This window comes from Melanotaenia boesemani, chromosome 5 (assembly GCF_017639745.1).
Source record: "Melanotaenia boesemani isolate fMelBoe1 chromosome 5, fMelBoe1.pri, whole genome shotgun sequence".
NCBI lineage: Eukaryota > Metazoa > Chordata > Actinopteri > Atheriniformes > Melanotaeniidae > Melanotaenia > Melanotaenia boesemani.
The window spans coordinates 10350233-10377515 of NC_055686.1; the positions used below are offsets into that span (position 1 = coordinate 10350233).

The 27283-nt window shown below is 37.3% G+C and overlaps 4 protein-coding genes across 10 annotated transcripts in view; 3 read left to right on the plus strand and 1 right to left on the minus strand.

Moving 5' to 3' along the window:
* The window catches only part of LOC121639714 (SH3 domain-containing protein 19-like), a 48539-nt gene extending 47473 nt beyond the window's left edge, over positions 1-1066 (minus strand). For 2 of the 4 annotated variants that reach the window (XM_041985158.1, XM_041985157.1), the window contains exon 1: positions 576-1065. In XM_041985158.1, the coding sequence (XP_041841092.1) occupies positions 576-666 (91 nt within the window). In that variant the 5' untranslated portion in view covers positions 667-1065. Of the gene's footprint in view, positions 1-575 lie in introns of all 4 variants that reach the window. The other 2 variants (XM_041985159.1, XM_041985160.1) reach the window with 2 other exon arrangements.
* The window catches only part of LOC121639776, a 565698-nt gene that overhangs the window by 450528 nt on the left and 87887 nt on the right, over positions 1-27283 (plus strand). The gene's annotated exons all lie outside the window — the stretch shown is intronic.
* Positions 1-27283, plus strand: part of LOC121639814 — an 882884-nt gene that overhangs the window by 430288 nt on the left and 425313 nt on the right. The window lies entirely within an intron of this gene.
* Positions 3298-27283, plus strand: part of LOC121639712 (protein FAM160A1-like) — a 28640-nt gene continuing 4654 nt past the window's right edge. Inside the window, exons 1-14 of one of the 3 annotated variants that reach the window (XM_041985154.1) lie at positions 3298-3433; positions 5792-5894; positions 11078-11319; positions 13343-13535; positions 13611-13832; positions 15460-15622; positions 16808-16919; positions 22684-22785; positions 23110-23166; positions 23261-23347; positions 24175-24342; positions 24431-24510; positions 26088-26260; positions 26344-26455. In XM_041985154.1, the coding sequence (XP_041841088.1) occupies positions 11215-11319; positions 13343-13535; positions 13611-13832; positions 15460-15622; positions 16808-16919; positions 22684-22785; positions 23110-23166; positions 23261-23347; positions 24175-24342; positions 24431-24510; positions 26088-26260; positions 26344-26455 (1574 nt within the window). In that variant the 5' untranslated portion in view covers positions 3298-3433; positions 5792-5894; positions 11078-11214. The remainder of the gene's footprint in view (positions 3434-5791; positions 5895-11077; positions 11320-13342; positions 13536-13610; positions 13833-15459; positions 15623-16807; positions 16920-22683; positions 22786-23109; positions 23167-23260; positions 23348-24174; positions 24343-24430; positions 24511-26087; positions 26261-26343; positions 26456-27283) is intronic. The other 2 variants (XM_041985153.1, XM_041985155.1) reach the window with 2 other exon arrangements.

Consider the following 27283-nt stretch of genomic DNA (forward strand, 5'->3'; position numbering starts at 1 on the left):
AAACTAGCAGGTTAAATGTAGTTGTTTGTCAAGCCGGACACAAATATTTAAAACAATTTTCCATTTTAGCTCATGAAGATATGGATAAATCAATCAATTCTAAAAACAAAAAGGTGCATCTATAAATGACTTCAGTCGTTTTTCCATGAAATAATTGTGTCAAAATGTATGAAAAATCAGCTAACATGGCAAAGATTTACTAAACTTGACTTGGATCAGACATGAATCCTAAAATAATAAGGCTTCTTACCTTTTACTAGTACTGATATTTTACTAAAATACTCAAAAATCAACATAAAATGGGATTGTGAAGGAATGTATACGATCTTTCAGTAGCTAAAAAGTGTCATAACTTTAAATAGATGTGCCCTGTATGTACATACATAATATCAGAGAAATATAGAAATATAGCACGTTATTTTAATCTCTTATTCCAGTTTTAACTATATATTTAAAGTCTAAGCCAGTTTGTTCAAGTGTGGCAGCTTATTTTCCCTGAAGAAATCGATATGTTGCAATGATAGCAGGTGCAAACACTTAAACATGCGACTCAAATTAGCATTTTCAGCTTTTACCTCCGGAGCTGTTTGGCTGTCTCCGGACCACTTGTTCCCGAGTTTCTCTCCTCATGCTCTCCTCCTCTTCTTCTGACCTTGCCTCGGCCATTTCTCCCCCCGTTCTCTTTGTTTTTATCTCTTATTTCTTTACTTCTGTATCCCCTCTTGTCTTTCTCCCGTGTGTCTGGGAGGGAAATGAAGCTGGGTCAGAACAGGGACAGCGGCAACATTATTCCTCCTGCGGCTTTCCCGTCGTCGCTAATATCCACCACAACAGCAACAAGTCGGAGACAAGTTCACCCGAACAACCGTCAACTTTTCAGGCCGCGATATCTCCCGGAGTCCGCTAAACACTTTTCCTTCGTGTCTAGTAGATGTCGAGGTGTACAACTATTAAAAACAGCGGTTGGAGTAGCACAAACTGTCGTTGCTTTAGGTTTCAGCCGACTTTCTCCAAGCTTCCCTGTTTCCCCCCCGGTCGCGAGCTCTCACAAAACAGATCCGCACGCGCTGCGTCTCTGTCAGTGACGTCACAAAAAAAGAAAAAAAAAAAGATGCCAAACACAACAGATAAAATGAAAAATAAAAAAGACGCTAAAATATTCACATCCACAGATACTCAAAATGACCACAGAGTTAAATCAATCAATCATATGACGATAACAGGTAAATAAAACAGCCACAAAAGTATTTCAGATAGATAAATGCACTAAATAAAAGAGACAAAAAGGAACAAAACAGGCTCAGAAACACAACATTTTACAAACAAGCCCAGAAAAACCTAAACACAAGCACAAAACACACACACAGTAGCTAAAATTATTACTAAACACACATTTAGTCAGGTGCGTCTAGCATTTTCAGATGAGTACTTTTTCTTTTTTTAAGTCATTTAACACTGACTATAAATAATTTGAGCATAAAAAGGAACTTCACTCAAGGGATGGACCACTGTTTTTTTTGCATAGACTACTTAGCAGAGAAACTTTTAGATTTTATTATTTTTATTTTATTATTATTTATTTTTTAACAGTAAATCACAGTGACATGTAATATTTTTCATTCCTTTGTTTTATCTATGAAAGTGTTATAGATAAAGTGAAACAAGCATGAAATAAAATTTCTTCAACAACAAGGTGACTCTAAGAGCTATTAGCTGAAAATGTGTCATATTTCAGCATGATATGCAGTGCATCTATAAAAAATATGAAGAAACAAGTGAGCACAAGACCTAAGATGCATTTGATCTCCTGGCTAAGTCTCCATGGACGGGTGGCTTTCAAGAAGCCATGCTTAAAGCAGGGAAACAGTATATACTGTTCTATTCACACTTACATTTATTTCAAGAAATAAATGCACCTGCACATATTTCTGTCTGGAACAAACTGTATTGCACTCATTTTCAGTTGTTGTACAGGGTTTAAATAAATGCAAAAATACAACATGAACATATTAAAATATGCAAATAATTACAGAGGGAAGTGTCCTGTAAGTCTGTGTATTGTTTCTTTGAAGCCTCTCTGCATATAGAACTTCCTTTATGGTAATAAAAGCACAATACATGGCAAAATATCAAAGCAGTCATCACATCACTAACAGAGGAAGATAGACTCAGGATGACATTGTAGGAGTGTAAACAGGTATTAACAGGTTGAGACTAGCAGCTGCTGTCACTGAAGGGAGTATCTTTTCATTTGTGCTTCAGCTACAGTAATAGCTAGTAGGCATTTTCTTGGATTTTATTTATTTTCTACTTTGCTTTTCACTTTATCATGTTTTTTTTCCGATGGATGGACAAATTCTTGAAAGAGCATGTTAAAACTCCCTAAATAGGATGTCTTGTTGTACATGGGAAACCTGAACAAACGTTGTTAAAATGTTGGCCTTGAGGATATTTGAAAATAAGAATATGAAAACTTTTCAACAGCTTAGAAGAGCAAATTATATTTCAGTTGTAGTTTAAAGTCTTGGCCACTAGATGGAGCCAGTGATAAATAAAAGCGACAGAAGTTGCAACCAATGATCTCTGAAGTAGGTCTGAGCAGGAAAATTCTTATATACTTATATCACGTTTTAATAAAAGACAAAAACAATCATTCTTTTATGGAGCATTCGCAGCAAAACTAATTACTAAAGCCAACACACAGAAGCAATACAGAAGCAGGGGTGGCAGATGGAGACAGACTTAAGATTAATTTGTTGTGAGCTAAGGTTAATTTTATCATTTACCCCAAATTTACACCATACTTAAAACAAATCTAAAGTTTTAGAATAATTGTGGGATGCTTCATTTAGCTAAAAACAAATAAAGTTACAATATTCACATTAAATATTAGGACTTAAATAAGGCAGTGTCAGTATGACTAAATGCAGAACTAATAAAACAAACAACAAAAAAAACAAACAAACAAACAAAAAAACAAGGATAACAGATTTTTACATTAAATGAGGTCATTTTGTGAAGCAGATGATGAGGATGAGATTGGCTGGGGTTCATATGAACTGTGTGTCATGTGTGTGCCATAATTATAGATTATAGAGGACATTAACACAAGCTGGAAACATAATCTAAATATCTAAACGATATAAGGTTTGTTTGTCTGGTCTGTTTGTAGTATTAATTAGCAGTAATCTCATGTTTGCCTCCTTTCTGGGGGCGTGGCTCACTGTAATAGTGGGCGGAGCTAGACCCTGACCTCGCGGTCAGTAGAAGGATGATTGACAACTGAGCCGTAAAGCCTCAGTAACGACTCAGCCAGCCGGCTCTTAAACAACAAACCTCAGGATTTATTTTCGTTGCAGGACTGTAACAGAGTTTTTATCGACTTTCTATTTACTTTTCTTAAAAGAAGCAACAGTTAAAGGACACTGTCGAGGTAAGAAACGTCTGTTAACTCACTGCACAGTACAGGTCGACCTATACTGTGTTGAGGGTAATAACCAGACATCATACTTGTGTGTGTGTTTCATTTTAGAGTTAATTTATACAAAAACATAAGGTGACAACTGTGAGATGAAAATAACACAGTAGACTTACTAACAAGAGAGGGATGGAATAGTTCAGATTAGAGCAGAAGACTGAGAACTGAGATTAAATGAAGAGATGACAGCACCTAAAAATACATAAAAATGGACCAAGAAGTGGACTAATTTCAACAGAATATGTTAAGAAACAGAAAACCAACAGACAGCATGTTGTTTTAAAGTTTCCTTTGTTTCAACACTGGGATGTTGTGCTGAGTAATGCTGGTACACCTGAGCGGTATTAGAAAGGTGAACCAGTTCTCTCTCCCACGGTCCAGTGACCCTCATTAACCTGGGCACACTAACACACCCTATGATGGTGTGTTTAAGTGCTTTCACAGCTGACTGCTCTGCTCTGCTACTGTTATAAATTAAAACAATCCTGTAAAAAATACACAGTGGCAGAGATTAAAAGACTTTTATCTTCTCCTGCAGAGATTTTACTGTGCAGCAGAACATCAAATCACAGACGTCATAATGCACTTGAATGTAAATAATGTCCACTAAGTTACTGATATCGTGCAAAATTCACTCTGAATATGGTGTATATAAACATAAAACACTTATTAACTATCATGACATCTTTAGATAGCAAAAATCTGTTGTTGGGCTGCTAGTTAGGACCAGAAACAAGTTGTTTTATGTGCTTCTTGTCATAGCGGCCACTTGGGTGCATCAGTTTTTAAACAAATATGCCAAAAAAAGTTGGATGATGCATCCTTAAAGTACAATATTTGTTTCGTTTAGATTTTCCTAAAAAAATTACAACTGTTTTTATGGTTTCATTAGTAAAATAATGAGTCAGTTATCATAGCACACAATTTTTTTATGGTAAATATCTACTGACAACGAAAGAGACGGTTGGCTATGACCTTGCCTGAGCTTTTCATTAAGCAGAACAATTAAAATAATTTAATAAAGTGTATCTACTTCTCAACAACTGAGCTTAACATAAAGTAAAACATTAATATCCTAGGAAGCTGATTTTCACATGCATTTTTTAAAACGGAGGAGAGCTGGGAATTTATTTTAAAAGTGCAGCTACCCAGGTTGTAATCCATCTTTTGTAACTGTGGAGCTCAATAGAATAATATAAATGATTATTAGACAAGACTAAAATATAATCATGTAGTAAAGAACAACATTGTAAATCAGTGGTGAATCCAGGATTTTTAGAAGTCAGAGGCCACGTAGGAACAAAATTTAATATCAAAGATCATATCACCGTGGGAAACTTTAGCAGAACGATGAGCTCCTTTTCTTGGAATTCTGTGCAGTTTCGTGCTACATTCCATTAACCTTGGAATTTGGAAGTTTGAGTTGGGAATGATGTCACAATTGAGGTAACTGTGTTGTAGCAAGCTGACAAACCAGTAGCACCGCTCACTGCTGTTTTCCCTGACCAGCTATTATTAGCAAAACCAGTTAACAGCAGCACATTTAGTTGTGTTTTGCACCTGTTTTACACCTCAGCATTATATTACTGATAGAAGCCGGACAGTCCGATTTAATATGTTTGTGGATGACAATAAAATCGCAAACAATAAAAGTCATGCAAAAGTCAAGGGTTTGATTTAAACATCAGGTTTAGTTTAGGAGTGTTTTTAAACAGTATAGTAATTATATATATATATATATATATATATATATATATATATATATATATATATATATATATATATATATATATATATATATATATATATTCTTTATATTTAGAAATGGGTCAGACTTCAGTCTGTGTGTGAGTGCATTTAATCCCTGGTTTGTGTGATGGCATGAGACTGTCACACTAATACACAGAGCAGGTTTGGGATTAAACATCACTGTCTCATCTCAGATTATTTCTATTTTGTACCCTCTCTGTCTGAAACAGTCACACATTTGATTTTATATCTTTGTGAGGACAATCAATGATCTGCTGCAGAAAATGCTACACTCTCAAAAGGTCAAAAATAAACACACACCCTGTGATGACAACGTGATGACTGGACAGGAAATTGGACGAAAATCCAACTGTTTATCCTACACACATGTAGATTAAAGGCCCAGATGGTAAAGGATGAATCTGTGTGTGGATTTGCTGTGGGGACAACACACATCACATTATGAAGACTTACCTTCCCTCTGGGCATAAAAAGCGTTTGGTTTAAGTTTAGGTTTTGTGTTTATAAATGATAATAAGTTCTGTGTGTGTCTGTGTGTTTCAGACAGTTTGCAGCCTTTGACTGAAGTTACTCTCTCTCCTTCAGGATAATAGGCGTCAGGCTCGCACGTCCATGACGCCACAGCAGCAGCAGCAGCAGCACAGAGGTAGGAGCACTGCAGAGCGATATCTTCGAAACCTCTGTGGGTATTTGTGGAATTTCCCGGAACGCCCAGGGTGGGACTCAGACGTGCTGTCACTTTTTCCTGTTTGCTTGTTGCCGCTGACGAACCTTACTTCCTGTTCCAGCCTTTCCAAACTTAAAGTGAAAATTGCAGTCGTTAAAACATCTTTTTGTTGAGTTCCTTCCCACAGAGGCATAAAAACCTGATTTAGCAGCATAAAAACGCACGCACACTGTTAAAAAACAAACTATAACTTAATTAAATTGCAATCATATGCTAACATCTTTCATTAATTAAATAAAAATGTATTTTCATTAGTTAAATAAAACAAAATATCCAATGTAAAACTGAAGGTATAAACTGTAGTTTTCTTATGGAATTTTCCTACAATTTTACAATATTTTATGTCTCAGCTGCTAGAATACAACTGTGTTTTTAATGTTGTGGATAAAATATAAGATCACAGAAGACAGAGCACTTTGGAGATAGAAAAAAAGAAAAGCAATTTGATTATTAGATTTGATTTGTAGTCATTTCTGAAGCCCTGCTGCTAGCACAGCTAAAAATAAAGTTCATTGTGATGGATTACCTTCCTGCAGCCTGAAATCTCTTAAATCTCTGCTCTGATTTTCATAATGTAGTGAAATGAACTGGAAACAGTGACTGCCTGGAAGGAAGAAAACAGTTAAGGACGACATAGTCCACTTTGGATAAAACATAATTTGTTCTCAGAGCCGTCATTTATAGTTTACTGTAATTGTCTGAATACAGTAATGGAACACCATTCTCCCAAAAAGATCACATTAATTAAAGGGGCCCTATTATTCTCATTTCAGGCTAACTTATTTTAATATGTGAGTCCACAAGGGCAGGAATTAATCAAACATTTTTCACAAACCCCCTTATTTACTTTATATCGATCCTCTCCGCAGGCCCTCAGATTAACCTCTGTCAGAAAGAAGCAGAATGAGACTCTTCCACCCTGAATCCCGCCTCCACCTGATGCGATGCCTCTGATTGATCAGCTGCTGGGAGTAGTTGTTTTCATCATAGAAAATACCGAAGTAATATAACATACAGTTGTACATGAATCAGACCCAGAAAAAGACAGTGAACAACTGTTTAGTAAATACTCTGCTTACCAGCTATAGTCCGATATAACGTTGTTTTCCATCCTTTACTCGCCTCATATTTTTATACATGCCCTTGTTAATAGGCGTAAATGTGGCAAATGTACCAAATAGATAGGGTAATGATGCTATTTGCTAACACATTCATGCATTGTTACATTATAGTTAGCTATATTCACTCCATGTACATGTTGTTTCACGTGGCTAATCAGCTGGCTGTACCTGCTGGCAGCGATCAGCTGAAGTAAGTGTGAGTTAATTCCTTTAGTTTGACCGTTGCTCACACATTTAACTACCAAAACAAAACACAACTTCTTTGGTTTTACGTACAGCTTGTGGCTCAGGATCATAAACACAGTCCTTGACTGTAGGAACAGACGCTCCTTTCAGCATAAGCCTGGTAGCAAATCCCTCGTTGTACCGGGCCTTATTCATCCAGCAGTCTTCGATGAAGTGCCGGTCACAAACACAAACATTGGTGCAACGCTGTGGCAAAAACAAACTCCATCCCTTGCTGTCTAACCTTTGTTTACTGTAGGAATTTGAGCAAATGTAGTTTTTGCTCACAGCCAAAGAAGTATTTCTTGTGTGCAGTGAAGGTGGGTGTGTCTTTATTCCCATAAACATGCACTCTGGAGAAGATGTGCAATAACTGAGTGACCTCCGGGATGTCACCGAAATATTAAAGTAGAAAAAACTCCCTAAAATCTATTGTTTTTAGCGCCATCGAAACTGAATGTAGAGACACACTGGAAAACTCAAACATGTGTTTATGAAAAAAACAACGGTGCTCACTTGTTTAATGAGTATTCAAAACTATAACACTGTAGAAAGCTCAGAAAAGTGACATTTGGAGTGTTTCATCTGCAGTGGAAATTGTTGACTTCCCTTTGACATGTTTTTCCATCTCTGCTCTTGAGTTTGCACATAAAGAGCATCTTTGCAGTGCATATTTCCTTCACCCTGCACCTGTTTATTAGTGAAAATGGATCAGTCAACTTTAATTACAACAATTTCCTGCATGTCTGTAAAACACACAACCAACATGTCTCTATGTGCAGCAGCAGTGTTTGCACTTTATCTTTACACAGACTTTTAATAACTTAATAATGTGTAATGATTATGCACATGTGCAAATTGAATTTTTGACAGCTACATCTTTAACATGTTGGCTGGGGATTAAAGTATCAGCTCCTCCATTTGGTGGATGGCTGGTATACCTCTAGCCTTCTGTATAGATTGTTAAAGTAGTGCTTTCATGGTCAGTACTGAGGCTGGATTATATTGTGTTTTAGCACCAACATTACAATGTCTCTAAGTGTAGTAGCCACATGGAAGGACCTGCTAACTCAAACACATCATGTTGTGATAAACAGAAAACTCCCATTACTAATGTAAAAATGTCCTTTTACTCAGAAATACTGGATGCATGATAAAAATATATCAGATATGATGAATGAATTATTTACTAATATGAATAAGAAGCAGAAGAAAAACAGAAAATAAATCACTGGTTGTGCAAAAGCCAGAGCAGTCACTCTGCTCATGTAAAATGAGCAACAGAGTCTGCTCTGCAACTAAATCAAACTATTTTTGAGAATGAAGTGACCACCTCTGGTCGTGAAGGACTTCAGCTCTTTGGTGAAAAGCTTTGAGTGACTAAGCTTTTCCTGTTTTTCCTGTCCCCTTGTGCTCTCTCTTCGTGGTTAGAGAGGAAGCTGGGAAAGTGTCTGACAACAGCTCTGCCCTGTCCCTGCATATTTTTTTTTAAAGTTTTTATTCTACTTTAGTAATCCCAGCATTCTCTGCATTTAACCCATCCTAGTTGCTAGGATCAGTGGGCTGCCAGGCTAGATTCCAGCACCCATGGGGCAGTTGGGGGTTAAGGGCCTCCTTCAGGGGCCCATAGTGGTTTACCGTAGTAAATAAATGATATCTGCACAATGAACTTCTTCATATTAGTTTATCTTTGTAATGAGGGGTGATTAACTTAGACCTTAATGATATTCCTCTCTTAGGGGCTGAGTTATGACGAGGGCAAAACTGCTGCGCTATTTAACATTTGCTGCGCAGTTTTGCTCTGGTTATGTTTCTACGATTAGCGCCTGATCTATTAAGACTGCTCCTGTTATCATTTGCGGAGCAAACAGCAGTATTTAAATGAGGATTTAGCGGCGCTGTTTGCTCTGTCATGTAAGGTTCTGGAGAGCAAGGAAACCGCAAACGCAAAATTAACTTTTATCCGATAGAAGTTGAGACAAATAAAGGAGACAAATAAAAATATTGCGGAAGTCGAGGAAAAAAATCTAAATGTCACCAGAAATGCTGCAATATAGTTTCATATTCAAGTTCAATTTATTTATAAGGCACACTAACAACAACCTTTAGGAACCAAGGTATTGTACATATAAAAACATGCAAGGAACAAATAAGAAATAATAAAGGTTTAAAAGCTATAAAGAAATAATAATAATAATAATAATAATAATAATAATAATAATAATAATAAAAGACGGGCATGATAAAGTCTTTAAACTTATCCAGCAATTCTAATATTGCAACGCTGGATCGTCTCCACAATCCTCTTCTCTGGCATTCTAAATATATTAATATAATAGAAAAAAATGCATTATCTTAGTCGCCTTTCATGGTGTCTGTGCCTCCTCCTTAAAATTATTACTGCAGCCATTGCGCGTATACTGTTGTGCCAATTAGCACCTGCTTTTCAGAAACGCTATTTTTAGAGCAAACATAAACACCGCAAACTATTTGCGGGCTACATGAATCCCACTGCTGCGCAAACCAGATTTATTTGCATAGTCTCCTCCCACTAATGTGCACTTTCTGGCCGGAACGCCCATAATGCATATGCAGTAGCTTCAGAAACGCAAAGTGGAGAGCGGCGCAGTTTTGCCAGGATAACTGACGCAGTTCCATGTTTGCGGCTTTGATAGATAAGCTTGGGCCGATTTTAGCGGAGCAAAGCCGTCTGCACCTGTTTTAGTACACGCAAAGCGTTAATAGATCAGGGCCTTAGTGTTTATAGAAACAGACGGTTGTTAGCAAAGTCTGATCACATCCCTTCATTTGCATCCTCAACTTCTAGAGGAGGAGAGGTTCCTGATTTTCCTTGTGATGCAAAATGTTTTCAGTTGGGAAAAGATCTGGAGCCACGCCAGTCCGACACATGGACTTTTCTACTAAAAGCCATGTACATATTCAGTATGTGGTTTGTCTTGCTGAAATATGTGAGGCCTTCCTTAGAAAAGTTGCTGTCTGGCTGGGAACATATGTTGCTCTAATAGGTTTGTATTTACTTTCAGTACATTTGCACATTACCAGTTCCATGGGTACTCATGATCGGCCATATCATCACTACCACTAAATGCTGACAGGAAGTTGGATGGCCCCCTCTGTTTTTGCTATGAGGATGCGGTGTCCATGAGTTCTAAAGATAGTTTATAAATTTCAACATGTCTGACCAATGAACAGCTTTTGACTTTGCCTCAGTTTATTTTTAATGAGATGTGGCTCAGAGAAGATGAAGGCCTTTCTGTTCTGTGTTGTCCTTCGCCCACACACATGCCTCCACATTCTCACCCAGTACATTATCTTGTGTACATGATAAATATATGAAATCTTTCCAATTTTATGTTGTTATTCTAAAATTCCTCCACAATTTGTAGACAGTGTTTTGCAGGTTGTTTAACATTTGCCCATCTTTATTGCTGAGAGACTCTGCCCCCCTAAGGTGCTCTTTCTATACTATAAAGTTCCTGACCTGTTGCCAGTAAACCCCATTAGTTGCAGCCTGCTTTTCCAATTAGTTCTTCTCCTATTACAGTTTTTACATGTCTGTACCATTAAATGAGCTTTTTTTGTTTAACAGTAAAACATTTAACTTTCATCATTTAATATGTTTTATATGTTTATTTTTAAATTAAATATTTTTATTTTTGTAACTGGGTTTTTTTTTTATCTATATCCTTAATTATTCCAGATCAATTAATTCATTTTTTATGGTAAACATTCTAGCAGCCTGCCAAGCCCAGGGACAGAGTCTGATCTTGGGCTGAGAGAACCGGGTAATGCCCCCTGGTCCTTCCGCCAGATGTCAACATCCTCCGCAGTTTGACTTGGAATATGCTATAGCACACTGACGGCCAGTCAAAATGATGGCCTCGGTGGTTGTCGGGGGAAACCGGAGGAAGTCCCTTACGCTAAGAGGAGTGGATCCAGAGACCTGCATGATTGTCTTTAAGAACCACTGGGCACAGGTAATTAACTCATCTGCTTGGTTCATCAGTCACTCAGATAGAAAACTCACTTTCTTCTCTTTTTCATGGCTCTTTATCCCTTCTACTTCTAGCTCTTAGCCTGCCCTATTTTCCTCATAATGATTGGCTGGCAGTGTGTGATTGTGTGTGTGTGTCTGTGTGTGTGTGAGTGTGTGTGCATTGCTGACCCAGACTTTGGCCCTTAAACACAGGATCCATTTAGAACAAATCTCTCCCTAAAGCCACCAAGAAAACCCAACACACTCTGTGTATGTTTGTGTCCAGAAGTCTGTTGTATATGTGTGTGTATGCGTGTGCTCCTTGTATAAAGACGTTGAGGTTAAAGGTTAACACGAGTTCAGACAGTACAGTGCATTCATCTCTTCCTCTCTTTCCATTCATCTATTCAGCTATCGTTCTCTCTTCCAACAGCCATAGTTTATCTAAACTATTTTCAGTTTCTTATGACAATGAATTGTTCTCTTTATTACATCTAAAGAGTGAAAACTAATGATAAAAATACATTTATTTTAGAAATTTATTATGCACTACTTGCTGGTGCAGTGTCGGTATCAATTTATGATCCTTGAAAATGACCACGTTTCCAGAACCTGAAAACAAAAGAGTAGCAGTTCTTTAGTGTGAACTAGTTTCAGAACCAGAGCTAACTGGGTTGGAAAGTGGTATCAAAGAATTAGTAACACTGAAGCTGATTTTCTACTTGAATCAGTTATTAAAATTTTTAACCTTCTTTCAAACAAACACTGCCTATACCAGGGGTCTGCAACCTTTACAATCCAAAGAGCCATTTTTCCCTCAAAAATAAAACTCGTTCAGACCAGATGTTACGGCCCTTTTAAAAAAAGATCATTTTTCATAAATATACTATCGGAAATTTGCTGTCATTTTTGAAGAACCATATTTTTATTATTTTAAAAATGGCTAATCAGTTTTTATTAAAAAAAACTGATGAGCCACGTTGATGCCATCTATTAGTTTGTGGAATCCTGTTAGAACTGCTGGATTTTGGCCATTTTTAAACCTGGCTGGGACAACTTGCAAAAGAAACATCACTCTGTGCTGCAGAAAACTTGAAAACAGTAGCCGAAACCATAAACTAACCTCCAAGTTGATAACTGAGGTATTAATTCAAGTTAGGCGTAGTATTATTTAGTCAGATTTATAAAACAATGTGACTTCTTTTAACTCTTAAAGGAGTCGTCCTCTGCAGGCCCATTAATATAATGCAGTTTTAAGGAGTTTACACACATTGACCTTTATTTATTTATTTATTTTCAAAAAGCTACATCCACCTTTTAAGCGCAGTCTGTGGTTTAATGTGCCAATGCAGGGATGAGTTACAGCCTTATTATCAGAGATCACAGATTTTAAAGACCTATTTTAGTCTGTTCATGAGAAATAAATGACATAGCTCATTTTAAAGTCAGTTAATTTACTAAGTTCTATTTGTTTATGTTTTTGAACCATAAATAAAACAAATCTTATTCTTCACATTTACAATAATCTTTTATTAATGTATGTATGTTGTATAATAATTCACTTTCATGTAATGTAATAGATCAAATGCTCTTATTTCTGTTACTAAGTCTTTATTGTCACTGTTAAGTAGGAATCAATTTTTATATTAAGCCTTTCTTTGGTCTTTTTGTTCTTCTTCATTCATTTAATCAAATCCAGTCCAGTCCAGTCTAGTCCAGTCTAGTTTAGTCCAGTTCCTTTCTACTGTATTCCATTTTATTCTCTCCAAAACTCCAAGACATTCAAGGTAGCCAAGAGATAAAATCTGTCAAAAGGATCTTGAATCTGCTCCAAAGCATCAAATACGGAGTAACGTTACTCATTATATTCATATGATGTCAAAATGTAAAAAGTCTCGTGGTGAAGAAACCAACAGATCAGATCAAACTGCATCCTTCATCTCCATTAGGGTTTTAAATTTTCTGACTTAGTAGTCAAATAAAATATTTTAAAACAGTTCAGGATGTCGTCCCGGTCTGCGCAGGTCGTGAAGATCCTGGAGAAACATGAGCCGAGTCGCAGCAGCACCGGAGCGTTGAGTTTCCTTTCCGGTCACCATAGCAACAGCAGCTCTGGAGCATTGCGCCTTGGTTCGATCCCGGCTGATGAGGCCAGTGCTGTCCAGAACTATGTCGAACACATGCTCTTTCTGCTGATGGAGGAAGAGGCAGGGCAAGGTGAGTAAATGAAACATCCCTTATTGTGCCACAGTGTTGTAACTGGTCTCATGACTGTTAATGTCCTGATAACAGGAGGAGCAATGGGTTCCATCCTGGAGTTTGTGGTTCTTGAGGGCATCATGGAGAGGCTGTTTCTGTGGAGCCTGAGGAGACAGTTCACAGAGGACATGAAGCTGGAGCAGCTCAGGATGTACCAGATGCTTTTATCTCAGGCCAAACAGCCTCTACTGCACCATAAACCCGTTCTACGGCCGCTCATGATGCTGCTCGCCTCCTGTGCCGGAGCTGCGACTGGTGAGTCAGTAGTCAAGCTGTGCTCAACACCTTAGTTGCCCTCATGAGAATTTAGAGTTTGAAAGCTATTGATACTTAATTTGTTAGCTAAATAGGGTTTTGGAGCCGTCAGGTATAGAGTAATAAAAGCGTTTTAGTTTCAGGGTCCCTCAAGTATCACAATCTTAAATGGAAATAGAAAGCATTAGAAGTCCAGAGACAATAATATATATATATATATATATTTTTTTTTTTACCTAATTCAAATACTTTGTCTTATAACTTACAGTAAAAAGAACCCAAAGACCTCTAAACATGAAAACTGGTACGTTCCTATGTTGTGCCAGGTGTAATTGGGTTAAGATCTGGAGCCTGTACTACAAAACCAGGCACCTGCAGCACATTCACTTATTAAAATACACAGTTGTAAATTGTCAGATCTAGGTTTTTTTTTTGTTTTTTTTTCTTGGTTTACATTTTCACATCATTGGCATTCTTTTTTATTTCCCACCAGCTGTCCTTCCTGTTTTAGCTGCAGCAGCTGTGCTGTTCTCAGCCTGCCAGAAATGCTGTAAATGACTGGTTATATGGGTTGATGATAACTAATATCATAATACCACTAAGCATGATTGTTAGAGTTAGTCCAGCCAGATCAGCAAAACCCCAATTTCAAAAAGATTTGACCAAGCGACAACAATAAGAGGAGTCTGGAGAAGCATGTTGCAGCTAATCAGGCTATTTGGCAGCAGGTCAGTAACATGACTGGATATAGAGGAGAACCTTGGAGAGGTAGAGACTCTCAGAAAGATGAACTGAGGTTCAAAAACATGGAAAACTTCATCCAGTTCATTATTAGTGCTCATTTCAAAAGCCTGTAGCTCTTACTGTACCTTCTTAGAGTTTATAGACCTGGCAACTTGCACATCTGGAAAGCATCATCAGTGCTGTATACAGGTTTTACAGCTACACATGCTCCCATGTAGACAATGTCTTTTTCACCAAGACAATGCTAAACCACATCTGGAACAACAACATGCTTTGTCTTGGAAGAGTTCAGGTGCTGGACATGTGTATCTACAATCTAGACCGTTCACCAGCTGCAAACAGAAAATATAACAAAACAGATCCAGATCTATTGGGCATCAAGAATCCTGCATCAGTCAAGAACAGGATAGTGTTTCCATACCAAAGACTCAGTAACTGGTCTCTGCAGTTCCCAGATATTTACGGAAAGTGCTGTTAAACAAAAGGTATACTACACAGTGGTTAACATGATTTACATGGACCTGTCCCAACTTCTTGCTGCCATCAAAACCAAGATGAAATCAACATTTGATACGTTACATTTATTCTGTTGTGGATAAAACATTGTCTTATAAGATTTGTAAATCATTGCAATCTGTTATTTTTCACATTTTACACAGTGTCCCAACTTTTTTTTTTTAACTGGTGTTGTAGAGGATACCTTGCATATGTTGAACCTGCTTCACAGCACAAGCTCCTGGATTTCGTTTGCTGTCTAAGGACGTTATAAAAATGGGCTTAAGCAGTTCCTTAAAAAGTGGTACCACCTGCTGAATGTCTGGCCAGTAAGATGTTTAACTGGTTACTTTGACCTGATGGCTTAATCACGGCGTAATTCCTGCAGACAGCGGCGGCGTGGTGGAGGCGGAGCTGGTCCTGCTGCTGAACCAGCTCTGTGTGGCTCTGGTCAAAGATCCATCCGTACTGGAACTGTTCTTCCACACCAGTGAGGACCAAGGAGCTGCCAACTTCCTGCTGTTCTCCCTGCTCATACCGTATACACACAGGTCAGAATACACACACAGCCATACACAGTCATGTTGGAACACACACTAGGTTACATAAAATAGGGATGTCACAATTAATTGATTTGAGAATTTATCATGGTATTACCCATCATGCTTAGTTAAATGCAAAGGTCCCTCAGTATCGCCACTTTCCGTAATATATGAGGGCAGATCAGCGCAACTTTTGCACAGAATGAAAGCAAAATTTCGCATCTGCACGTTATCGCTTGAGTTGCTTTGTTTTCATTCTGTGCGAGTCGGATGCTTTATGGATGAGAGTATAAAAGACATCTTATGTGGCTAAATCTAAAGAAAAAAAGACGTTTTTTTGACGTATTGTTTTGCTGTTCAGCCATAACTGACTCAACATGAGGTTGAGGCCTTTTAGTGGTCAGTGTGCAATCATCTGTAGAAGACAACAGCATTTAATTTATGTGGTCTTGTTTCTTTATTTTTACTGTTCCAGTTTTATTTGTGTCTCAAAAAGGAGCTATTCTGTTAAAGCAAAGGGGATTGAGCTGGAATAAGACTTCTTGGTCATTGATTTACTTTTATTTATTTCTAAAAAAGGACAGTACACATTATTATACATTGTATGTAGAAAATGCTTAAGTTTTTATATATTATCTATCTATCTATCTATCTATCTATCTATCTATCTATCTATCTATCTATCTATCTATCTATCTATCTATCTATCTATCTATCTATCTATCTATCTATCTATCTATCTATCTATCTATCTATCTATCCGTCTATCTATCTATATATACAGATTAATATATAAATGCATACACACATAAATAAATAAATAAATAATTTTACTTTGTTTTTATAAATGTTCTCATTAAACGATAGAAACATATCAAACTTAAAGACCTATGAGGAGTGTTTGTGTGATTTTACACATTTATAGTGTGAAATTAACTAATGCATAATAATCGTGATAATCATAAAATTGGGATTTTTTCTCTGACAATAATTGTACCAATAAAATGTATAATCTGGACATCCCTGTTACACAAACACATCAAACATGCAATGTACATTTATACATTATTTATTGTATGCACGCATTTAAGTTACATTGATATGAGATACATATAGCTGTACTGTAAGATGCTGTGACACATTTACAATGAAGCGTACAACAAATACAACTCATATTTTCTCTTATTCTTCCAGACAAGGTTTGGTGGGCCAACAGGCCCGAGACGCTCTGCTGCTCATCATGTCTCTGTCGGCCTCCGAACCTCGAGTTGCTCAGCACATCGCAGAGAACACATACTTCTGTCCTGTAAGTAAACAGTTACTAATGAAAAAGCAAGAACACTATGAGTCTCTGGCGAATGAGTCTTTTAATACCAAACCTTGATGGTTTACTCCAAGGCAGCCGAAGAGACACTCACTCCCCAGACTGTCTGCTTTCATGGTCATTTTAAGTCTGCTGGAAGGTCATTTTATCCATAAAAATGTCAGGCATTTGCTCGAGATTAGCTTGGCCTAGTAGGTTTAGGTTAAAGTTCTTTCTTTAATTTCCCCTGGTTGTATGTTTACAGTATCGATAGATTCACGGTCTGATGTTGACATTAAACACTGAATAAAACGTAAGGGCACTTCTAAGTAATGTTGACAGGTTATTTTTTCCTCTGAACAATCCTAACTTGATGCATCTTCCTTGTTATTAATGCTCAAGATAAAATTGGCTGGATGTAGAGCATCAGGATCAGGTCTCTGCAGAGACAGACTGCAGGGTTCAGGCTGATCCAGGTTTGCCAGAGAATTTAGCAGAAATCCCTCCTTTGTTTTCTAGACCTAAAGCCAAGCCGACTGTCAGCTGTCAGGAATGACTGGAACATCACTGAACACCTGTCACCTGTATTATGTTTTTAATTAAATTTTTATTTTAATGTTGGTTTTGTATACAAAAGACCTCAGACTGAGATTCTGAGAATTTTGGACAAGCTGGGAAACAGGTTCAATGGGCTCTTGATCAAACAAAAAAGTACAAAGGAGTACAACTAGTACAAAGGAAAGACGAAAGACAGCTTATATACAACTAAATTATTATTAGATAGAAACAAATTGTCCATCAGAAAAGATTTAGATATTTTTAGTAGTACTCTGTCGACTCTCAAATGATATTAGCTAAATTCTTCCATCTTTGAGAAACCTGAAATAAAAAAAAATGACTAAGCTCAAAGTTTCATTTACATTTTTGTACATCCTCTTTTCCTCTGTAAGTTTTCAGCTACTTATATTATCACACCACTGAACAAAGTCAGGATTTTCTTCTTAAAAACAAAAATAAAAAAAAACAAAACAAAACTCATTTGTGCACCCCTTTTCCTGGTCAGTGCCCCTGCCTGGCCCCCTCATCAAACTTTTCTAGACCCACCCCTGCATATAAATCCTTTCTATTACCTGTCATTTACCTGGTGAGAGAATGGTCCTGCTCTGATTTGTAATTTAGAACCTGTTGGTAATTTCCTTTGGTAAAGGTAAACCAATGATTTAGAGAAGACACCCCCTTGCTTCATCTTGCTGTTTTACTCTAACTACGTATCTGAACCTGATCCATCAGCTTTTACTGCTGGGGCTCCTGCAAACCTCAGCTAATAATGACAATTATATTAAATAAATGCAAACAATAGTGTATCTAAATAAAACGTTTTACAGTTTCACATCAATATCCTGCTGGTTTCTTCCCCATCAACACGAGCTGAATGGTAAAAACAAACAGAGAGACAGTACCTGCGACAGAAAAGCCGATCAGCTGATCCCCGACAGGTACATCATGATTGAAGGAGCAACAGGAGAGGGAGGTGGGAGGAGGCAGACATGACTGGAGCAGCAATGTTTGCACAAAACTGCAAAGAAAAAAAAAAAGTGTGGGTGTTGGACCCTCTTACCATGAAAAGTGTGGGTGTCCCAACACAACACACCCTGGACATTTTCCTTTTCTCTCTGTGGCTTGGTTTTCATTCTGACATCATTAGCTGGGAGACCATTAACAGACTAGTCTGTGTAAACATACGTGTTTCAGGAGGGATCACTGACAAAAGTTTTGCAATTGTAAATATTCTAAATCCCTGTAAGGGTCAGAGATGTAAAGGGTTTAATATTTTAATAAGTGCAACCATTAAACAGTGACAATGAAATTCACGAGTATTAAACAAAATTTTTCTTTTCAACTCATTACATTGGCTTTTACCTTTAAAAAAAAGTTGTCTTCTGCAACTATAAATAATTTGTAAATCAGTTTATTTTCATACTTTACTTTTTCCACAGCTTTTTAGTAATATGAAGTTCAGAAACAAAGTACTTGTGTTTCTTTTCTAAATAATTATGTCATATTTTGTTGTTTGTATGTAGTGTACACAATTGTTTTTCTTTTTAAAATGTTGTAAAACCTTTTTTTTTTAAAAGAAAAGAAAAACATTCATGAAAGCATACTTTATTATTCATGAACTCCATCACTAAACTGAGCTATATTATTTAATAATCTAATAAAATTAATGTCAGTGCTGATCACTTCAAATTAATTTTTGTTGCTCCAAATGATATAAAACCCCACATAATTACAGATCTGCTTAAAGAGATGAAGAGACAACAACTTCTGTACAAATATACATTTCATTTCAGTTTATCTACATAGAGAATATCAGTCTGGTATTATGTTTCATGCGTAGAAAACAAACTAACTACAGTCATTACTGATGTGGCAGTTAACTGAAACAAGAGTCCCCAAGACACCCCCCCCCCCCCCACACACACACATACACACACACAAAAAGAACAATAAGAAGGTAATTATTAAACAGATTTTTATGAATGAGGCGAATGTTTACATGAATGGAATCAGTACTTCATTTTTAAGCCACTGTTCATGAGCTCTATTCCCCATTCAGTTCCTCTCTGCACTGTAATCTCATTATCACAAGTTATATAATAAACTAATGAGCTCATGCTGCTTCCTCATGGGACTGATTGTTTACAGAGTGACAGGCGGAGGAGAGGAACACATACAAAAGGAGCTAATGAGGAAAAACCAAAAAGAAAAAAATGGCCTTTTTTTTTTTTTTTTTAAATTTCAGTGATGCTAAAAACAATTATTTCACAAGAGTAAAAAGGAAGAAGAAGAAAAAATTAAAACTAGAAATGAACAAAACCTCCTAAAAGACTAGAATAAAAGGTTTTGTTTTGTTTTGTCTTTCAGCTGTTAACGCTGTGTCGTCCATGTTGGCTCCACCGCCGCTAATTCCTGATTTTACTGTTAGTGAGAAATAAAGACGTGTGTGTGTGTGTGTGTGTGTGTGTGTGTGTGTGTGTGTGTGTGTGTGTGTGTGTGTGTGTGTTGGCATGGGGGGGTGCATGTGTGAGGGCAAGCAAAGGCATGTGAGCATGTGCCACCTGTGTGCGTGCTTGTGTGTGTTTGTGTGTGTGTGTGTGTGTCAGCTTTAAGCCCATGTGACCACCCTCTGACCTCAATCTTTATGTAGAGAGCAGATTAGTAAATCAGCGTGAGATTGGCCCGTCCACAGAGAGGGATTAGCAAGTCTGTACATGATTGGACGGTTGCCTGATGGCTGAAGGAGACTCCAGACTGCAGCTGATGACCACAGCGCCACAGCTGCTGCTGATGTTTCCTATTGTGATGATTATGATGATGACGATGATACTTTCTCTCTGTCCCTTTGTTTTCCTTCTTTTATCCTCCATCTTTCAGAACATTTTCTGACACTTGTTGCTGTTTTTCTCCTCTTGTTGTGAGACTAATTATAAATATATAAAACTTTACAACAAGACAAACATCAAAAGCTCATTTGTTAATAAACATCCACAATGCTGGAAACTTCTTTATCCATCTTTTATTCCTTTATAAACTGTAAGGAAAACAGGCAGTAGGTTCAGCAATATATTGAAATTTATGCAATCGTTAATGGAAGCTTAAAAATCTGTATTTAGTTTAAATTAACTATTTCAGAGAAGCTATTTGCAAGTTTTTGTTATTTCTTTAGGAATAGTGCTCTAGACTTCTTGAAGGACTTTCCAAAGCTCTTCTTTGGATGCTGCTGCCTTTTGTTCTCTGTTATTTGTCCAGATGATCTCACACTGCTTCAATAACGTTGAGGTCTGCTTCCGGGGAGGATTTATCCCTCCATCAGACCTGTCATTTGGAATATCTCAGCCTTTCCTTTCTTGCCAGTCATCCATTCCTGGAGACCATTTCTGAACAGCAGCATCAGTGAACAACATTCATCTCTCAGGTCCTGTGTCAGATCATTGCTGGATATTTATCTTTTTCTTAGCCAAAGGAATGGGAAAAATGTCTCTGTGACAGGCTGCTACTAACAAAGTTTTTAAAGATTTATTTTAAATTAGGTTATTTGCAAAGTTGACTGATATGTTTAGACAAAACGCTGGTTCATTCCTTCAGTTGTCTGTCTTTTTTATGCTTGAATGATCCATAGGTCAGTATAAAGTAGCCAAAACAAAAATCAAAACAAAAGACTCCTCTGAAAATGATATGTTACACGGACTGAAAATCAATAAAAAAGCAGCCAAAATCTAAATAAAAATTTTAAAAAGCCTTCAGAAAACATAAACAACTGTTGCTGAGGATGACTTTAAAAAGACAAGAAAGTCTTTAAGTCAAACTGTGAAGAAAGAAAAACCTTCAAGACTTTCGCACAGTACTGAAATCTGTTTAAAGATTACTGTGAGCACAGTGTAAAATGGAAAGTTTCTTCTTAGAAACGGGGCCATGAGCTGGATTATTTCATGCCTGAACACAATGACTTCAAGAGGGGTCTGCCTACACTGCTAGATTAGACTAGGTTTTGTAGAGGAAGAGAAAAGTTAGCACAAGCTGGGAGTTTATTGTGGATTTTGTCAGATTTCTTCAACCAGCTACACATTGTGACACAAAACTAACAACATTTAGATTTTTTCTTCAGATGTGTTGATGAGTGTAAACGCTAATCCTAAAAGATATTTAACAACCAAGAAAGAGCTCCACAGCTTCCCCCTGAAAGCTTTAAGAACATTGTAATAGGAGCAGTTTTATGTATGAATGTGAGATTATTCACCACTTTGACAACTGTTACACTCGTATTAAAACATTAAGCAAAAACGTAGAAAGACCAAGCTTCACTTTTCATGTCTAAGTGGAGCTTGTGGGATGGAGATTCTTCTATGTTTCATGTTCCAGCACTAACTTTCAGGCTGTTTGCTGTAGTCACAGCGTTAGATCAGTTACTCATGCTTGGTAGCAAGAAACTAGCCAGTATCTTAGTTAAAAAGGAAACTATAGATGCTGATGAATGTTTTTATCTTTGGATGCTGCTGTTAGCTATTTTCCATTGTTTGTTATTTCCTCTTAGCTAACTGCTTTAGCCACAAAATTAGTCTTTGTGTCACTTTCTCTCACATATTAACCTGCTGCATTAAAAGATATTTCAGCCAGCTATGTAACATGAATGAATCAAACCAACATCCTCCAGGCCGCCAGCGCTGTTTATATCTGCCCCTGTGCTTTGCTAATCCACTTATAATTTTAATTTTCACAAAAAGCCTGTGTGTATTCATGTGTTGTGTATAAACAGGTGACAAAAGTAGAGAAAGACCAACAGAAATTACCAATTAATAAGGTGCTGGACCACCACAGTATCTTCAGTCCAACTTCTCACTATAGAGATGAACAGTTTAACAACATGTTTAGTGTTTTGAATGTGTAGGTGGATGTTTCTGTCTAAGACCTCATAAGCATTGATTAAACCATAAAAAAAAAAAAAAACTTCTGCAACATTGTAATTTCCCTCTTGGGATTAATAAAGTATTTTTCATTCTCATTTCATTTTCATTTCAACAGGTCTTATGTATTATGTTCTTCATTTAATTCTCTGCATGGTTTACATGGTTAGAGAGAAAATAAAGAATCACATCAGCATGTCAGAGCCACCAGGTCTCCAAACATTCAGGTCTAACTGGTCACTGGTCTGTAAACAAGAACCTTAAAGTAAACATTTAAACTCACCTGAGTGTGTGTGTGTCAACAGGTGCTAGCCACAGGTCTGTCTGGGCTGTACTCGTCTCTTCCAGCCCGGCTGCAGGTTTATAGTGATGACTGGCACTGTTTGGACCAGGCTGACTGGCAGCAGGTAACCATGACAACAGAAATGTTAACGCTCCAGTGAGCTGTTCACCTCCATCGTTTAGTGTTTTATGCAAACTAAAACTTCCCACATTTATTTTATTCATGTTTAGGGGTAATGTGTTTGTCCATGTTCTGGCTGTTCTTGTATTTCATTCAAAGCTGCTAAAATCTCATCACTAGAGCCAGGAAGTTTCATCTCATGAAATCCTTGAATACATGTTTTTTGTGAATAAACTGAAGTGATGTTTGAATGAGGAGTTGAGGAAACATCTCAGTGAGAATACATATATGCACAGTGATGGCACTTAAACAGAGTTTGTGTCAACAGGTTCCAGCTCTCGTCCACTTCTTGCACTCGCTGGACTTCTGTAGTGCTGTTACCAAGGTAACGTGCCGCTCAGACACAAGCATGCAATAAGTGTTACAGCTTTTTCAAAAGTGCTCTATTTTTAGGCCTGCTGTCTGTCTGTCTGTATCAGGTGGCTCATCCCTCCATCCGCTCCCAGTTACTGAATTACATCTACAACGGCTTCCTTGTTCCTGTACTCGCTCCTGCTCTGCACAAGGTATCCCACCTGAGCTGCAAAACACAGCAACACACCTAAACAAGATTTTACCCTAACACTCGGAAAAACCTAACTACAAACCAGAGAGCACCCCCACTCTGAGATAACAAGCACTACTGCAGCTTTTATGATTTTTTTATGCACATTTATCCCTTTTGTCTGTGTGTGTGCTCTCATTAAACTATAGACTTAAACACTCTTCTGCACAAAACACTCAAATCCACAACATTTTATGCATAAGAGGAGCAGGTAGAATGAATAAAGATATTTGAAATAATGATGATGGTAAAAACAACTTTTTTGTTGCAATTAAGACAAAAACTGGGATGCATTTGTAAAATATTTGCTTGTCTAAATTAGAAAGTTAATTTCAGGCTATCTGTGTGTAATTATGATTAATTTATTTTACTGGTAATTTCAGTTTGAGTCACAAAGAATTCTATAAACATGTAAACTATTAATTTCTTCCCCCTCAGAGGAGGCTGCTGTGAAAGTGACATGAGGTATTTGTACAAAGAATCGGTATCAGATCGATGTCACAGATACTGGCTTGAATTTGACTTATCTGTGTCGGAAAGTCTTTTATGTTTCCTAGTTATTTTATTTTATTCCCCTCACAATGTCCCACTCTATCACAATCAGACTGGAAAGAAAATCAGTGGTATCACACATAAATGGTGTTTAGTCCCTCCAGGCCACCAGAGAGGGAAAAACACATTTATTTTTCAACTATTGTTTATATTGATATAAAAGTAAATAGACAAAATTATTGTTTAATCACATTCCTTCACATATAATGAGTTGTGTGTGTGTGTGTGTGTGTGTAGCTGACGGTGGAGGAGGTGATGACCACCACAGCATACCTGGATCTTTTCCTGCGCTCCATCTCTGAGCCTGCCCTACTGCAGACCTTCCTGTCCTTCATCCTGCTCCACAAACACGACAACGTCCACATCCTGGACACTCTGGTTAGCAGGGTCAACACACCTTTCCAGGTATGACACACACACACAGTCGTAACAGCGCCTGCAACTGCTTCATCCTCTGCAACTCACGACCCTCCACCTCCCTCCTGCCCTTCAGCTGGGAACTGTATCGCTGGCTCTCTTCAGGACACTGATTGGTCTCTTCTGTGAAGACGTGATGCTGCAGCTGGTGTTCAGGTAGGTAACACCGGGTGTAACCACACTTAGCCCAACACATTATAAGTACACAAAGGTTTTATCCAGTAATTTATTAGCTAGTATGCAAATAGATTTCTTCAAGAACAAGTTATCAACACATCAGGTGGCTGAGTTTCCCAACTTGTGACTTTTTACTACATATCATCCCCCTTTCTGCTCTCAATTACTTCCTACTTCCTTCTTTCCTTCCTTCCTTCTTTGATTGCTTCCTGGTTGTTGAATAAAAGCCAGCAGGTCCTGAAAAAAACTAAATCTTACAAAAAGAAGCCAGTTGTTCATAGCTCTTAGTTATAAGTCCAGTGTGGTGCTTGTCTCAAGATGCAAACTTAACATTTAATCTTTTACCTTCTGTAAAACTGAAGTCAACAATTTGGGAAATCTAAACAATGCAAAACAAACTCTTCTTTTTTTTTTTTTTTTTTTTTTTTTAGTAAAGCTATTTCTCAGGTTACTCCCTTTGGACAACTTGAGGTTTTGTTTATTCTAGCTGCAGATGGTGCTTCTCCTTCACAACTCACAGAGGGCAGTACTGAGCTGTGATATGTTTGGACTCGCTTGTCTTTTCCTAATCTCTTTTATTGACCTCATTTGAAAGCATCATGATGTCAAGGAAAGATTTGAAAAGTTTAGACAATAAAGCTGTGAAGGTCACACTTAAATGAGGCTATAATTTGGATCAGCAGGATAAAATCCTCAAAATGAATTAACGGCTCCACCTAATTATTATAATATTCTTTCACTGAAGACATATCATATTTATCATTTTACTTTAACTATTTATACACTGTTTAACATATAATTTTTATATGCTTTTTATTATCAATTCAGAAAGGCACAAAAATTAAATTTGTTGTCACGAGCTGCTCATTTTTACCCTCTTGTACTTTGATTTATGAATTCTTCCACCAGGATGAATTATATGTATTGTTGTCAATGACTATAAATGAGTGTTGCTTTGACTGTGCATGAACTGTTTTTTTTTAGCCTTGGGAAGGTTTCTAACTGAGTGAAATTAGCTGAAAACATCAGTTATAGTTTATTATCTCCTTTGGTATAGAAAACACTGGAACATCCTTTATAAAAGAAAGGAAATAATTGTGTCCCACAGTTCCTTAAAAACAACACCTTTCAAACTGACACTTGTTTATATTTCTCCAGTCATACTGTGGCTGTGATTTGTGTGCTTTAATAGTTTAATTTAGTCTTATTTTTATTATTTTACTGTTTCTTCCTTGAGACAAAGTTTAGATAGATGTTTGTTTTCAGCATGGCATGTTTCTACTGGCATCTGCATCCTTCCTTTGTTCCTTTTTCTTTTTAAATGAACAAATTTAACAAGAAAGCAAGACTCAATATACGAATGTGCCATTTATAAGATGTAGTTTGTATAACAATAAAAGACAAAGCATCTGAAGCACCCTTTGAAAAGAGCTTTTGTAGTTTCACTGCTGCACTGTGGTCATCTTTTAAAAATTCCTCCAAGCACATAACAGTTTACAATGATGCCAAGAGGAGCTGTTTGTTTTACTGTTGGACCATGCCCTTTGTTTTCCCAGATATCTGATTCCTTGCAACCACCTGAGCAGGAAGCAGCGCTGCTCCTTAAAGCAGAGGGACTGCTACTCCTCCAGCGCCGCCTCCTTTCTGCTCCTCATGCCCTCCTGGTGCCCAGTGTACCTCAACAACACAAACACACACTCAGAGCACATCCACTGGCCCAAAGGAGCAGGTCAGTACAACCACCGTACAAACACGAAGAAAATCCTTCTGATAAACCACATGTACTGAATGAATTCTGTATGTTTGTGCCAGAACTGTCTGTGTCGGACAGTGTTGGTTACTGCCGTGGTTCAGACTTCCTGACAGATGTTAACTACCTGCATTACCTCTGGGACGCCCGGCAGGCCATCTCCAACTCATACAGGTCAGTGTGTGATTTTCTGTGCCATGTTTTTGTTGATAAGGATAGAAATTACTTAGCATTTACTACTAGAAACATGCCAACAATGCAGTGATTCCCCCCTACTCTATTTTTCAAATTAAACCGATTTTGAAGATGAAGTTCTTCTAGGCAACAATATGCTGTTAAAAAAGTGTTAACTTTATTGCCATCTGGTGGACATATTGCAGTTACACCAAAATAGAAACTGGAAGACGTCATGATGAAGCACTGAATGAAAATATATAATACCCATTTTTAACTACAGAGGCAAAAAGATAAGCACATCCTGTATTCAAAACAATCAAGATAACTCTTTGATATGTATTAGACAGACTTTGCATGTGGTGTTCATTGCATCAACACATTTCACCGCAATGCTTCCGGTTCGAAAGGTTAATAATATGTGAAGAAGTGACTATTAGACTTATCAAGACAGTTTTAAATAAGTGTAAATCATCCAGATTTGTCAAGGTGAACCTCTTTTTTTTTAGAGGTAAGCCAATTCTAAACAGTATTTGAAGACATAAAAGATATATAAAGTCTATGTAATACTATGAGGTAGAAGAAGCACAACTAATGATTTTTTTTTTCCAGAATTTGGAGCCATCCTGCTTCCATGAGCAGTTAGTCTGAGTGTTTTTCCTTCCTGACAAAACAAAAAACAGCAGCAGTATTATGTTACAGCTGACTCAAGCAAAAACATAACAACGGACACCACACCAGGGATGAGATCAATAGCTGTTTATTTTATAGAAAAGATAAAATAAAAAAATCTGCAGGATGGAAAGAGAGATTAACCAGGTTAGAGTC